The sequence below is a fragment of the Falco cherrug genome, chromosome 8, assembly GCF_023634085.1.
Source record: "Falco cherrug isolate bFalChe1 chromosome 8, bFalChe1.pri, whole genome shotgun sequence".
Taxonomy (NCBI): domain Eukaryota; kingdom Metazoa; phylum Chordata; class Aves; order Falconiformes; family Falconidae; genus Falco; species Falco cherrug.
The window spans coordinates 53,327,678-53,339,111 of NC_073704.1; the positions used below are offsets into that span (position 1 = coordinate 53,327,678).

Consider the following 11,434-nt stretch of genomic DNA (forward strand, 5'->3'; position numbering starts at 1 on the left):
ACGTGGCACCTTTCCCTGGGTTTTAGCTGGTGTGGGAGCTCCATCACAACAGGGCTGTGCTGGCCCCAGCCCCTCCCAGCCCTGAGTGGACCATGAGTCCATGTATGGCCTCCAGCTGGGGCCGGGTGGCAGATTGGGAGGGAAACACCCAGCAGTGAAGCACCTTCATCCTCTGGCGCTGGCCGTCAGCCCCGGCATGGCAAGGAAGGGGGTCACCTCTGCTCCTGGCACTGCTGCCCTGCCGCGATCCCCCCGGGCTGGCAGGGCTGGGCTGGGCTGCCCCTGGGCACTGAAGCAGCAGCAAAGGAGGAGGAAGCAGCTGCTGCGGGGTCCTCTGCAGCAAGCGGTAACGGAGAGAGAATGGAGGAGCAACTGGGGTCACCAGCAGCTTCTCCTCTGGGTTTTCCAAGGTGGTGTCACTCCCTCCGGGGAGCAAAGGGCTGGTCTCTGGGGTCTCATGCCCTGAGCAGTCCCCTGGCTTGTGGGAATGAGCTCGATGCTGAGCCACACACAGGCACAGCAGCAGCAGCAGCAGAGCGCTTCTGGTGCCTAGGGACATGCATGCATGGCTTTAGCCTCAGTGGGGACAAACGTAGAGTAAGAGTCTGGTGGGGCAGGACTTCCACCAGCAGCACATCCCAGAGAAGCCATGGAAGGAGAGGTGTCCTGCCATCCCCAGACAACCGAGCCTGGGAGCTGGGGACAGCCCAAACCCAGGACCAGGGTGCCTCTGCGATCATGCCAGGCTTTGTACAGGAGCAGTGTGGAGTGCTTGGCATCCCTCCTGCTCCCCCCGACTTATGCACCACCTCAGCACTGAAGCCCCTGCTACAGGAGCCGAATGTCCCTGCAGCACCTCTGTGTTTCCCCCCGGGACACCCCTCCCATACCAACGCTGTGGACGGCCATCAGCCCCCTCCCCCCATTAGCCCCTTGCCCATGCAAATGGGGCAGCCGCCAGCCTGGCACAGCTCTGGATGGCTGCAGGCATCTCGGGAGGGTCAGGGATGGAAAGGCCACGCTGCTGCCTGCAGCTGGCAGGGAGTTGGGTGCTCAGAGTTGTCCAGCTCATCTCGGGGAGGTGGAAGAAAGCAAGCTGGCAAAGCTAGCTCTGAACCGGCTGGGATGGCTTTGCTCAGCTGCTGGAGAAACACCCACTGCTAGAAAGAGAAAGTGTGGGCTATTCTTTTTGGGTGTTAAAGAGGCCAGAAGGAGAGGCAGCGGCTGGCCAGGCTTCTGTGGAGCATCCAGCCACGCCAGCTGGCTCTGGGGACAGTGCCCCGAGATGCAAGATGGGGACAGTGGGGAGTAAAACCAGCATGGAGGAGTTGTACCAGCAACAAGGTTCAGCCCAGGGAGGGGACGGGTTGTCCAGCAGGTTGCTGCCCTGCCAGCTGCAGTAAAGGAGAAACAAGGAAGCAGGCTGCGCTTTTTGCACCACTACACACGCACACTCTCAGATGCACACACTCGCATCTCGCTCCACCCCAGGCACCCTGCAGCAATGAACACCATGGCCTGGCCATCACAAACCAGGTAAACGTAGGAACCACCATGTGCTCAGCCCTGCTCCCTGTTCTGCAATGGGGAGCGCAGGGTTGGCAGGCCAGCTCTGCCTGGTGGAGCTGAGGACAAGACATGGGAAAGCAGCTGCTAGCACAGCCCTGGGGGACGCTCAGCGTCTGCAGGAGAGCAGGGACTGGAGTGGCAGTGCCTAAACCTGCTGGCAGCGTGCCCAGACCTGGAGGAGAAAGGCAGCTGGTGTCCTCCAAGGAGCAAGAGCCACCATCGAGGTACCTGGCCAGGAATACAAAGGACTTCCCTGGGGCTGCTGGCAGCAGACTGGGGGAAAATTAAAAAAACCCTGCTTGTTTCACTGCTTGTTTCAGTCCCTGCACACACAGAGATCCAGTAGCCCTGCGGCAGGACGAGCCTTGAGCAGCCCGTCCCGCGGGTCTGCCTGCAGCCACGGGGGCATGGGGCCAAGCCCGGGCTAGGCTGGACGTGTGAAGGGAACGGCACAGAGCACAGCCCTGCCCACGCTGCCCCACAGCAGGGACATCCCCCTCCCTCCACTGCAGTTAAGCCTTGGTGCACAGCACAGAGCTGGGACAGCACGTGTGGCACGTCCCCAGGACACACCGGTGCTCTTCCCTGGGCCCTGAGCCCTCCCACGCTGCCTCCGACCCCCAAACCCCTCACTGTGCTGGGCACCCCGTGCCCGTGGGTACCGAGCTCATCCCCGTGCCGTGCCCTGGGAGCCCAGCAGTGTCCCCAGGATCCCGCATGGAGCTGGCATCTCCTGTCCCCTGCCACCCTCCGTCCCCTGTCCCCCCCACATGGCCATGCAGCCCCTGCTCTCAGTGGGCTGGCTTTGAGTGAAGCACAACTAACTGCTGCCATTAAACAAACCCTATAATTAGAAACCAGGTTTCTTAAATGAAGTGAAAAATGTAACGTTAGCCTCTGTTTGTTCGCTGGATGCTGCTCTCTTGTTCCATGACCCAGAGGGGTCGTGCCCTGTGGTTTCTGAGAAGCCTTAATAAGGTAATGTTTAGGAGGTTACTATCTTTACAACTCTTGTCTTATTACAACTCCATAAGAAAAACATTTGGGGCAAAGCAGGATTCCTTGGCGCGGGTTTTTGTTACTCCTTCATTAAGATGCTACCCAGTGATCCCTCCTCGTGGCAGAGTCAGTTTCAGTATCCACAAAAGCGATTTTTTTCCCACCTCCTGTCAACCTCCAGCCCCCTTGGCTGGGTGTGAGGGCCCAGCTTGTCCCACGTGGCTGCGACAGCCCTGCTCCCAGCCCATGGGATGCCATGGGGCTCTGATGGAGGGGGAGCCCCCAGGCTGGCTTTTCGGGGCTGCTCCCACCTTCCCGGGAATAAGAGAGCCCAGGGAGCAGTAAGAGAAACCCCTCTCCCACAAGCCCCGCTAACATCCAAACACATCACATTTACAGCTTTTTTTTTTTTGTCTGCTGCCTGACATCAAAGGGGTGGCTGGGGGGCAGGCGGGTGTTCCTCAGCCTGTATGTTGTTACACCCGAGAGCAGGCAGCCCCTGCCTCCCTGGCCCCACGCACGTGCCGCTTCCATTGCAGGGGCATGATTAATGGGTGAGCGGGGCTGGAGCAGCTCTGAAGGTGACCTTCAGGACTGGCCCGTGCTGCTTCGGTAAATCCCTTCCCTGTACCGACCGACTGCTAAAACAGCAGCACATAGGGCCAGGGGATGGGGACCAAGGCAAGAGACTTTCTGGCCTGACTTCAAACCACCGGTTCTCACCTGGAGATGACTCCCCGGGAGTTCAGGGGCTCTTTCATGTGCTGCAGTGGCCCCGTGCCCAGGGCTGCAGGGAGGAGAGGTTTGACTTCAGCATGACCCACCAGGGCAGACGTCAGTGCCACCGCTGAGCTTTCAATTTACCTCCGCCTTGCCCTGGGAAGCTGGGAACTTGAATGCCCCCCTCACACGCAAAAACCACCCTAAGCCCTAAAAATAAGAGACTTTCTCCTCACAGACCCAGAGGACATCACTGGCCTAGAAGCACATCCCTGCGAGCTCCTTCCAGCCCTGTGGCCCTGCAGGAAGAGCAGCAGGAATGGCTCTGGGCTGCTCCGCGTGCCCCACACGGGGCTGGAGAGCCAGCCTATCCTATGGCCAGGAGCTGGGATGCAGAAGGCATCCTGGCAGGACCGTGTCGCACCTTTGCAATCTGGCATGAAATGCAGTCACCCCTCCAAAGCGCTCAGGGGTTGGTGTCCAACCCCCATGTTGGCTGTCTTAGGGGGCAGAGGGAAGCAACACAAGTTATTTGGAAGGCCAGCACTGCCAGCCCGTGCTCTGTGCTGGTGGGCAGTGGGGCACAACCAGTACAGGCAGGAACCAAACGTCTGGGGAAGGCAGGAGGGCAAGCACAGGGGACATGGAGGGACTAGGGCCCCATCGGGCTTGCCAAGCTGATAGGACCTGTGCCTGGGTAGTGCCTCAGCTGTCCCTGCAGCCTCCCTGCCTGGAGAACGTGGCTCTCCCCTGCTCTGACCTATGGGGAGCTGGGGCAGCTGCCCCATGCAGAGCACCCAGAGGGGTCCCACTGGAACCAGGCTCTGTCCCTGCTGTGGCCTCGAACTGGCCCTTCCAGTCCCCCCCCACTGCTGCCACAGGGTGAGCCAGACGTGGTGCAGGCAGCAGGAGCAGGGAGCTGTGGGGCTGCCGCCTGCACCGCACCGGGCGCTGTGCCGGGCAGGGGCGGAAGGAAGCATGTGTTTCCAGCACAGGGAGCAGGAGAGCAGGCTTTTTCCATCAGGTGCTCTGTCTCCAGGAGCAGAAAGCAAAAGAAAACAAAAGGCAGGAGAGGAGCGGGGCAGGAGGAACCTGCACGTCTGGATCATGTAACCAGTGACGTGCTGTAAACGCTGGGCGGCTGATGAATGTGCCGAAGGGGCCGCAGCAGGATGTGCTGGACACGCACCCTCCCTCCCACCCCACTGTCCCAGCACTGCCAGCAGCTGCTCTCCCAATGCCTTTGGCTCTCCGTGAGCCTCCTGCCTGGGGGTGGGCAGGCTGGGGTGCTGCTGGTCCGGCGGCCCCCAGCCCCAAAGGACAACCCTGCACAGCTCTGCCTCCCGACGCCAAGGCCTGGCTGTTATCTCACGCATGTGATCCAAAGGGCATGATCCGCAGACAGCCCGGAGCATCACCCAGCTCCCCGCCTGAGGAGGCAGAAGGGCCGCCGAGACAGCTGGATTAGGGCTATATAAATAATTCTGTCCTTTGATGCAGAACCCAGGCGCAGCGAAACCCCAGGCTGCCGATAGCTCATCCAGTCCCTTGTGTGGCTGCCACGGTCACCCCGCCTGCCTGTGGCACCCCAGCACCTCAGGGTGGCTCTGTGGCTGCAGCATCCACATCAGGCAATGCCCCTTCCCCCCACGGGAAAAGCCTTCCTGCCAGGGTGGGACTGTGGGGACAGCATCAGCGTCATGGGGGTGCAGAAGGGGACGGTCCCTGTCCCAGGGCAGCTGCCCAGGGAAGGGCACCCACCCCGCTCAATGCCAGCCATGAATTCCGGCCCGCCCTCGCCAGCTGGGCTGTGGCTCTGTTTATGCAAGTGCAGGAGCCGGCAGAATTAAGCACTTTTTGTTTTTCCCTTTTTTGAGAACGGGGATTTTTAATTCCCACCAAACAATGTTCTTTTTCCCGCAAGCTTAAAATAAGCCTTTTTGGCCTGGGCGTCTCTGGAGCCGCTCACGCGCTGAGCGGGCCTTTGTGCAAATATGGATGTGAGCATCGTGCTGCCAGCACGGCCGGGCGCTACCTGCCGGGGGGCGGCGGGGGGGCATGGGGGGCCCTGGCCCCTGCCCTCCTCCCCGCTGCAGTGCTGGGCTGGCTCTGGCCAGGCCAGCTCACCAGAGCACACTGACACTTGATGAGTGGAAAATGTTGCTCACGCAGAGATAGGAGGTGCTGCGGCTGTGCTGGAGCCTCCCAGCAGCTGCCCCCCCCCACCCCACCCCCGGCCGCCTAGCCCACGGGTGTGTGTGTGCTCAGGTGGCCTGGGGCATCACAAGCCCCATAGGGGATCCGGGCTCAGGATCAGCCTGATGCCCAGAGAAGTGGCCATGCCCTGCAGCCTGGCAGCAGCAGTGATGCTGCCCATCACCCACAGTGGGTGGTGGGGACCGCAGACCCCACGCCAGCAGCTCCTGCCCTGGTGGGACATTCCTGCTTGTGAAAAAAGGCAAAAAACTCTTTTCTGTCAACATGGTAACTGTGGTCTGATTCCCCCCATTTCTTTACCTGCTGCCACATGCTCTGCCACATGCTCCCTGGCCAGTGCATCCCTCCCATCAAGCACGGCATGGCCACCCTGCATCCTCATCCTGGCAGCTTAGGCACAGCTGGGGGCAGGCAGTGGGTTCCATGGGTTACCCTGGGAAATACATGCCCAGCTTTACTCAGGACAGGTAGAACCTATCTTCACAGCCCCTCCTGCCCTGTCTGGGGGCCTGTTCCCACTCTCCAGGCTCTGCTTCCACCCAGTTTTCCCGTGGCAGTGGGGCAATGTGGTGGGGAGGTAGCAAGGATGAACATGTACAACAAAACCTGAAAGCACATCCCCGCTCCTCTCCAGGTAACCCACTGCCAGGGGACGATGGTGGGGGTTCCCAGCCTTTCCCGGCCACCCGCTCCCTCGCCTCCCCCACAGGGCTGACCCCAGCACACCCCACTCCCACCAGGGCCACACCACAGCCAGCACAGGCACACGGAGCCCACTAGTGCCCTGTCCCAGCCGGGAGGCAGGGGCTGGCTGTGACCCAGCCGCCTGCGCACACTGGTCCCTTCCCACATGCGAAGCCGGTGGGGAAAAGCTGCCCGCCCCTGCCTCCCCCAGCTTATCAAATTTGGCCATGTCTGAAAAGCCCTGGTTTCCTTTTCACCAAAAAAGATCAAAACTGGGTAATTGGCTGCCGGCGCAGATGCCTCTGAGCCTCTCTCATGTGTAAACAGCATTGCCGAGCGCTGACACAACGCAGGCGGCCACGGCGCACACAGGCTGCCAGCACCCACTGGGTGCCCCGGGCCTGCTCACCGGCCCTTCCTGGGGCATCACGGAGCAGGGGGTGAAATCACTGGGGTGCAGGCAGGGGCTGTCTCGGCACCCCAGAAAAGGCTGGTGGTAGAGGGCCAAGTGCTGCCGCAATGCCCAGTGCAGCAAAAGCAGGTGGCTGCAGTGCCCCTGCTATAGCCAGGTCCCTTCTGCCAAGCCCCCGAGGTGACAACAAAAGGGACATGCTGTGCTCTTGTGCGTGGCATCAGACCTCACCCCAGGGGATGGCAAAAGCCCCGAAATGCTGTGCTGGGGCTGCCCTAGGCTGTTAGTGTGGGCTGGGGCTCCCCCGCGGGTGGGAGCAGCCAGGCTGTGCTCCCTGCTGCATCCTGGGCTGGGGGGCTGGGAGGAGGCAAGGGGCTGTGTCGGCTGGGGGCACAGTGAATTTTACCCCGTTTGCGGGGTTTTCTAGAGGCCCAGTTCGTGGACTGGGAAAAGGTGGTAGAAATTTCCCACCTCCCTACAAAGTACAAGGGCCTTCAGCTGCTGGGGACGTACAGAGAGGCAGAGGGGAGCTCAGCATCGAGTGCTGCCACAAAAGCTGGGGAGGGATCGGGGAGGGGAGGGGGAGGCAGAAAACACCAAAGAGGTGGAGCAGCCCCCCAGATCTGCCTGGCCTCGGGGAGCAGCAGCCCCCAACGACGTAAAGGGCCCCTCGAAAGGAGCAGGGCAGACCGTGGTGCCCGGGGGGAGCGGCACCGGGCACCCACGCTCCGCGGGTGGCTGGGGCGGGGGAGGAGGGATGGGGGGATGGATGGAGGGGAGGAGGGACAGGGGGGATGCCGGGAGGGATGGATGGGGGGGAGGAGGGACAGGGGGGATGCCGGGAGGGATGGATGGGGGGGAGGAGGGACAGGGGGGATGCCGGGAGGGATGGATGGGGGGGAGGAGGGACAGGGGGGATGCCGGGAGGGATGGATGGGGGGGAGGAGGGACAGGGGGGATGCCGGGAGGGATGGATGGGGGGGAGGAGGGACAGGAGGGATGCCGGGAGGGATGGATGGGGGGGAGGAGGGACAGGGGGGATGCCGGGAGGGATGGATGGAGGGGAGGAGGGACAGGGGGGATGCCGGGAGGGATGGATGGAGGGGAGGAGGGATGGGGGGATGCTGGGAGGGATGGAAGGATGCCGGGAGGGAGGTTTGCGGAGGGGGGGTGGAGAGGGGAAGGACGGAGCGCTGGCGGTGCGGTTGAGTGGAGGACAGCACCATCGTGTGGCACAGCGGCTGCCTGGCCACGGGGACAGGGACAGCCCAGGGCTGGGGGAGCTGCACTGCCGGGCTGCTGCGGCCCCGGCCCACGCCCAGCCCCCTCCCGGGAGAGGCCCCTTCTCCCCGGCCCCCGGGACGGGGCATCACAGCCGGCACCCCCGTGCCTCAGTTTCCCGCACCGCTGGGAAGCAGCAGGGCATGGCTGGGGGCAGCACCCCACCAGTAACCCCCGCAACCCTGCAGCTCTGGGGCTCAGCCCCTAGGCCAGCTGTGAGCAGAGCTGGTGTGTCCCCACTGCCAGGGGTTGGGGACAGGTTAAGGACAGCAGGAGGGGCAGGGTTTGTGGACAGACAGACCAGGAGTGCAGGAAGTGATGGGTGCCATCGACTCACCGCTGGGCAGAAGGGTCTGGTGGCTCCTGGGGACAGCAGAGCTAGTGGTGGCACACAGATGACGGCAGGTTCTCAGCTGTCCCCACAGGGACAGCAGGACAGCCCCAGGCTACCTGCACACCTTGCTGGCAGTGCCCGACACAGCCCACCCCTAGTCGTTCTGCACGCCCCTGCTCCCCCAGCCCAGCAGCCATATCCTTCCTGACCCAGGCAGGGCTGTGACCATGCTGGTGGCACCACCAGAGCCCAAACCCCCTCCCCAGGAAGGCTATTGCCCAGCAAGCCCCTCTGGGCTGCCCAGTCCAGGGGGAAACCCACCACAGCCACTGCCAGAGCCACAGGTGGAGCCAGTGCCCGGGGAGGCGGCGGGTGGCCAAGTCCCAGACCACGCTGGCCCCCTGCCCTGCCAGCGCCGAGGCTCCCTGGCACCTCGGGGACCGGACACACCTCCGGCCGAGTGGAGCCGGGGCTGGGGCTTTCCCTTTTTAGCTCCCTGGCTCGTTGGTGCCAGCCACACTGCAGGACGGCAGCCGGCAGCTGCTCTGTGGAGATGGAGCGGGCTCCAAACCTGGTAGGTGACTGCACGGCGGCTCAGGGCTCGCTCCTCATTTTCTTTCTTTAATATAATTATTTGCATGCTTGTTTACGGGTGGCTACCTGGGTTTGTTTGCTGTGGAGATGCATGTTGTGTCCTGCCAGGCCCATCGCTCCCATGCCTGGCACGGTGAGGATGCAACAGCCTCGGAGAGCAAAGCCACGACAGTCGGATCGGAGAGTCCGGCACCGGAGGGGGAAAACAGCCCTGGCCGAGCAGTCCCTGCCGCTGGGCACGGCACACCATGGGAAGGGCTGCGGGATGGCAGGCAGGGCTGTGGGATGGCGGGCAGGGTGCGGGGCTGCCTGCGGCCGGCTGCAGGGACACAAATAGCAGGGAACAGCACTACAGAAAGCAACTTTGTTCACTGCTGGGCAGCCTGCCGGGTGTCAGCACATGCGAGCTCAGCCCTGCGGGGCCAGAGGGAAAAGGAAAGGAAAAAGCATCTTTTCTCTCTTACCGTCCTTGGAGCACAGAGGGAGGGAGAGGAGGGTTCGGATAAAGATCCCATTCTTGACTGTCTCATCTCTAAAGCGCCTTTTAAACCAGAGGCTGCCCAGGTACAGCCTGAGCTGAGGGTGTGCCCATCCCTCCCAGCACACTGTGCCTGGGGGTGGGTAGGGAAGGGACCGGGCACGGCCCCAGCAGCATGGGCAGGGGCGCTTTGGGCAACGCAAATTGCCAGCTGAGACCAGGGGAAGGGGCTTTGCAGCCACACACATCAGCTAGGGCTTGGGCTAGGGGCTCACCACAACCATGTGCCCACCATCCCCGCTAACTGCCCTTGTGCTCCCACGGGTCTCGCTTGCAGGCCAGTGTTGCCCTTTGGGTGTTGCATGTGCCATCTCAAAGTCAATGCTGTCCTGTTGTCACCTGGTGACCTTGACGCCAGCCCTGTGGGCCAGATAGTCATGTACCATTCTCCTTCCTCCTCAGCTTCTCCTCTGCATCTTCACCATCGTCCTGGTCCCTGAAGCAAAGGACCAAAGCAAGGCAGCAAAGGGCAGGAGAAGGGGCCTGGCACGGCCCCCCACGGCCACCCCTGCCCTCGCTTGGGCCCCAGACGACCCCTATACCACCATGGCAGACTATGAGCGCAGCATCCAGGACATGGTACGCCAGCTGAGGAACAGCTCTGAGCCAGGTGACACCAAGTGCCAGGTCAACTTGAGGCTTTGGAGGTCCAACCGGAGGAGCTTGTCCCCCTGGACCTACAGGTGAGTTTGGGGCAGGGACCTTGGGGACGTGCATGGTGGCTCTGTGCCAGCAAGCACCATGGTGGCCGCGGTTCCAGCATCATGGGGCTGCAGAGGCTACTTGGGAGTGCAATGCAATGCAGTACCCCATTTCACTCTGCAAAGGCATTGCCCTGCCCATCCTCAGCCGCCCACTGCTCCCCATCTCGCTGTCTCTCCAGCCTTGTCTTACCTTCTCTCTCCTCCAGCATAAACCATGATGCAACACGGATCCCAGCAGATATCCCTGAAGCCCGATGCCTCTGCACTGGCTGCATCAACCCCTTCACGATGCAGGAGGACCGCACCATGGCCAGCATTCCCATCTACAGCCGGTTACCTGTCCGCCGGCTGCTCTGCCAGGCGCCAGGTGAAGCGGGGCACAAGCCCTCCGGGAAGAAGAATTGTCCCAAGAAGTACCAGATGGTCATGGAGACCATTGCTGTGGGCTGCACCTGCATCTTCTAAGGCTGCAAGGCTAACCCCTGCAGCTGCTCACAGGCATCTAACCAGCTTGCTCTTGCTTCCTGAGCTTGCCCAGCCCCCTGGGAGAGGGCCACCTGGAGCATCAGGGTGAGAAGAGCCCCTAACAAGATGATGGCCACCCCCAAGAGCTCCCCGAAAATGCTCCTGCAGACTCCTATCCACAGCTTCAGCCCAAGCAGCCACTCCGGAGACACCCAGTGTGGGGGCAGCCCCTGCAAGTCACCCAGCTACGCGGTGCCATAGCTGGCCTCGCAGTGAGGCACCACCCCGAGCCCCCTCACCTCCAGGGAGGAGCTCAGCAGGGTGGGCTGGGGGAGAGAGTCAGGCTGGGCAGGATCAAGCCTCCTCCCTCCCCGAAGTCCCCATTTGTCCATGTTCACTTCATCGGTGCAACAGCCCTGGGAGCCCCTGGTCCTTCCCAGTCCTCCCCAGCCTACCTACAAGATCCTCTGCAGCAGATCAGGCAGCCCAGTGAATGGGCCAAGTGGTGGTTTGGGCAACTTCTGAGGTCTTCAATAAAGTGCATTGCTGGCCGCCGTCTGAGCCGCCCCCTGCCTTGGCTCATCATGCTGCCCCTCCGGCCCTGGTTGCCCCGGGGTGGGTGCTGCCCAGCCTTCTCCCAGCAAGTCTCTTCTGCCCCCCAAAACACAGCCAAGTCCCAGGCTCAGGGAGCTCCAGACACCCCTGGAAACAGAGAGCACCTGGCAACAGGCACTACTCCTGCAAGCCAGGACCTGCAAGAGCCCACCCCGCACACCCATCCCTGGGGTGCTGGGCCAGCGAGCAGGACTAGGCTCCATGAACGCACGGCACGGGAGAGGCCATGGGACCTCCTGCCCCAGCTGGGGCCAGCCCTACCACCGAGTTTCCCAGGGGCAAAGCCAGGAAGGCAGGAGAGG

At 62.4% G+C, this 11,434-nt stretch overlaps 1 protein-coding gene across 1 annotated transcript; it reads left to right on the top strand.

Annotated features, from left to right (window-relative positions):
• The first annotated feature begins 8,769 nt into the window (after positions 1-8,769).
• Positions 8,770-11,232, top strand: IL17B (interleukin 17B). Its single transcript, XM_055718458.1, has 3 exons — positions 8,770-8,790; positions 9,751-10,034; positions 10,193-11,232. The coding sequence occupies exons 1-3, from the start codon at positions 8,770-8,772 to the stop codon at positions 10,515-10,517; spliced, it is 630 nt and encodes a 209-aa protein (XP_055574433.1). The 3' UTR covers positions 10,518-11,232.
• The last annotated feature ends 202 nt before the right edge of the window (positions 11,233-11,434 follow it).

What these genes read in the sequence shown, in the direction of transcription:
- IL17B (XM_055718458.1), top strand. Translation starts at nt 8,770, where the DNA reads ATGGAGCGGGCTCCAAACCTG. An exon ending in TGGAGCGGGCTCCAAACCTG is followed by an intron (nt 8,791 to 9,750) that starts GTAGGTGACTGC and finishes CTTCCTCCTCAG; the next exon opens with CTTCTCCTCTGCATCTTCAC. An exon ending in TCCCCCTGGACCTACAGGTG is followed by an intron (nt 10,035 to 10,192) that starts AGTTTGGGGCAG and finishes GCCCTGCCCATC; the next exon opens with CTCAGCCGCCCACTGCTCCC.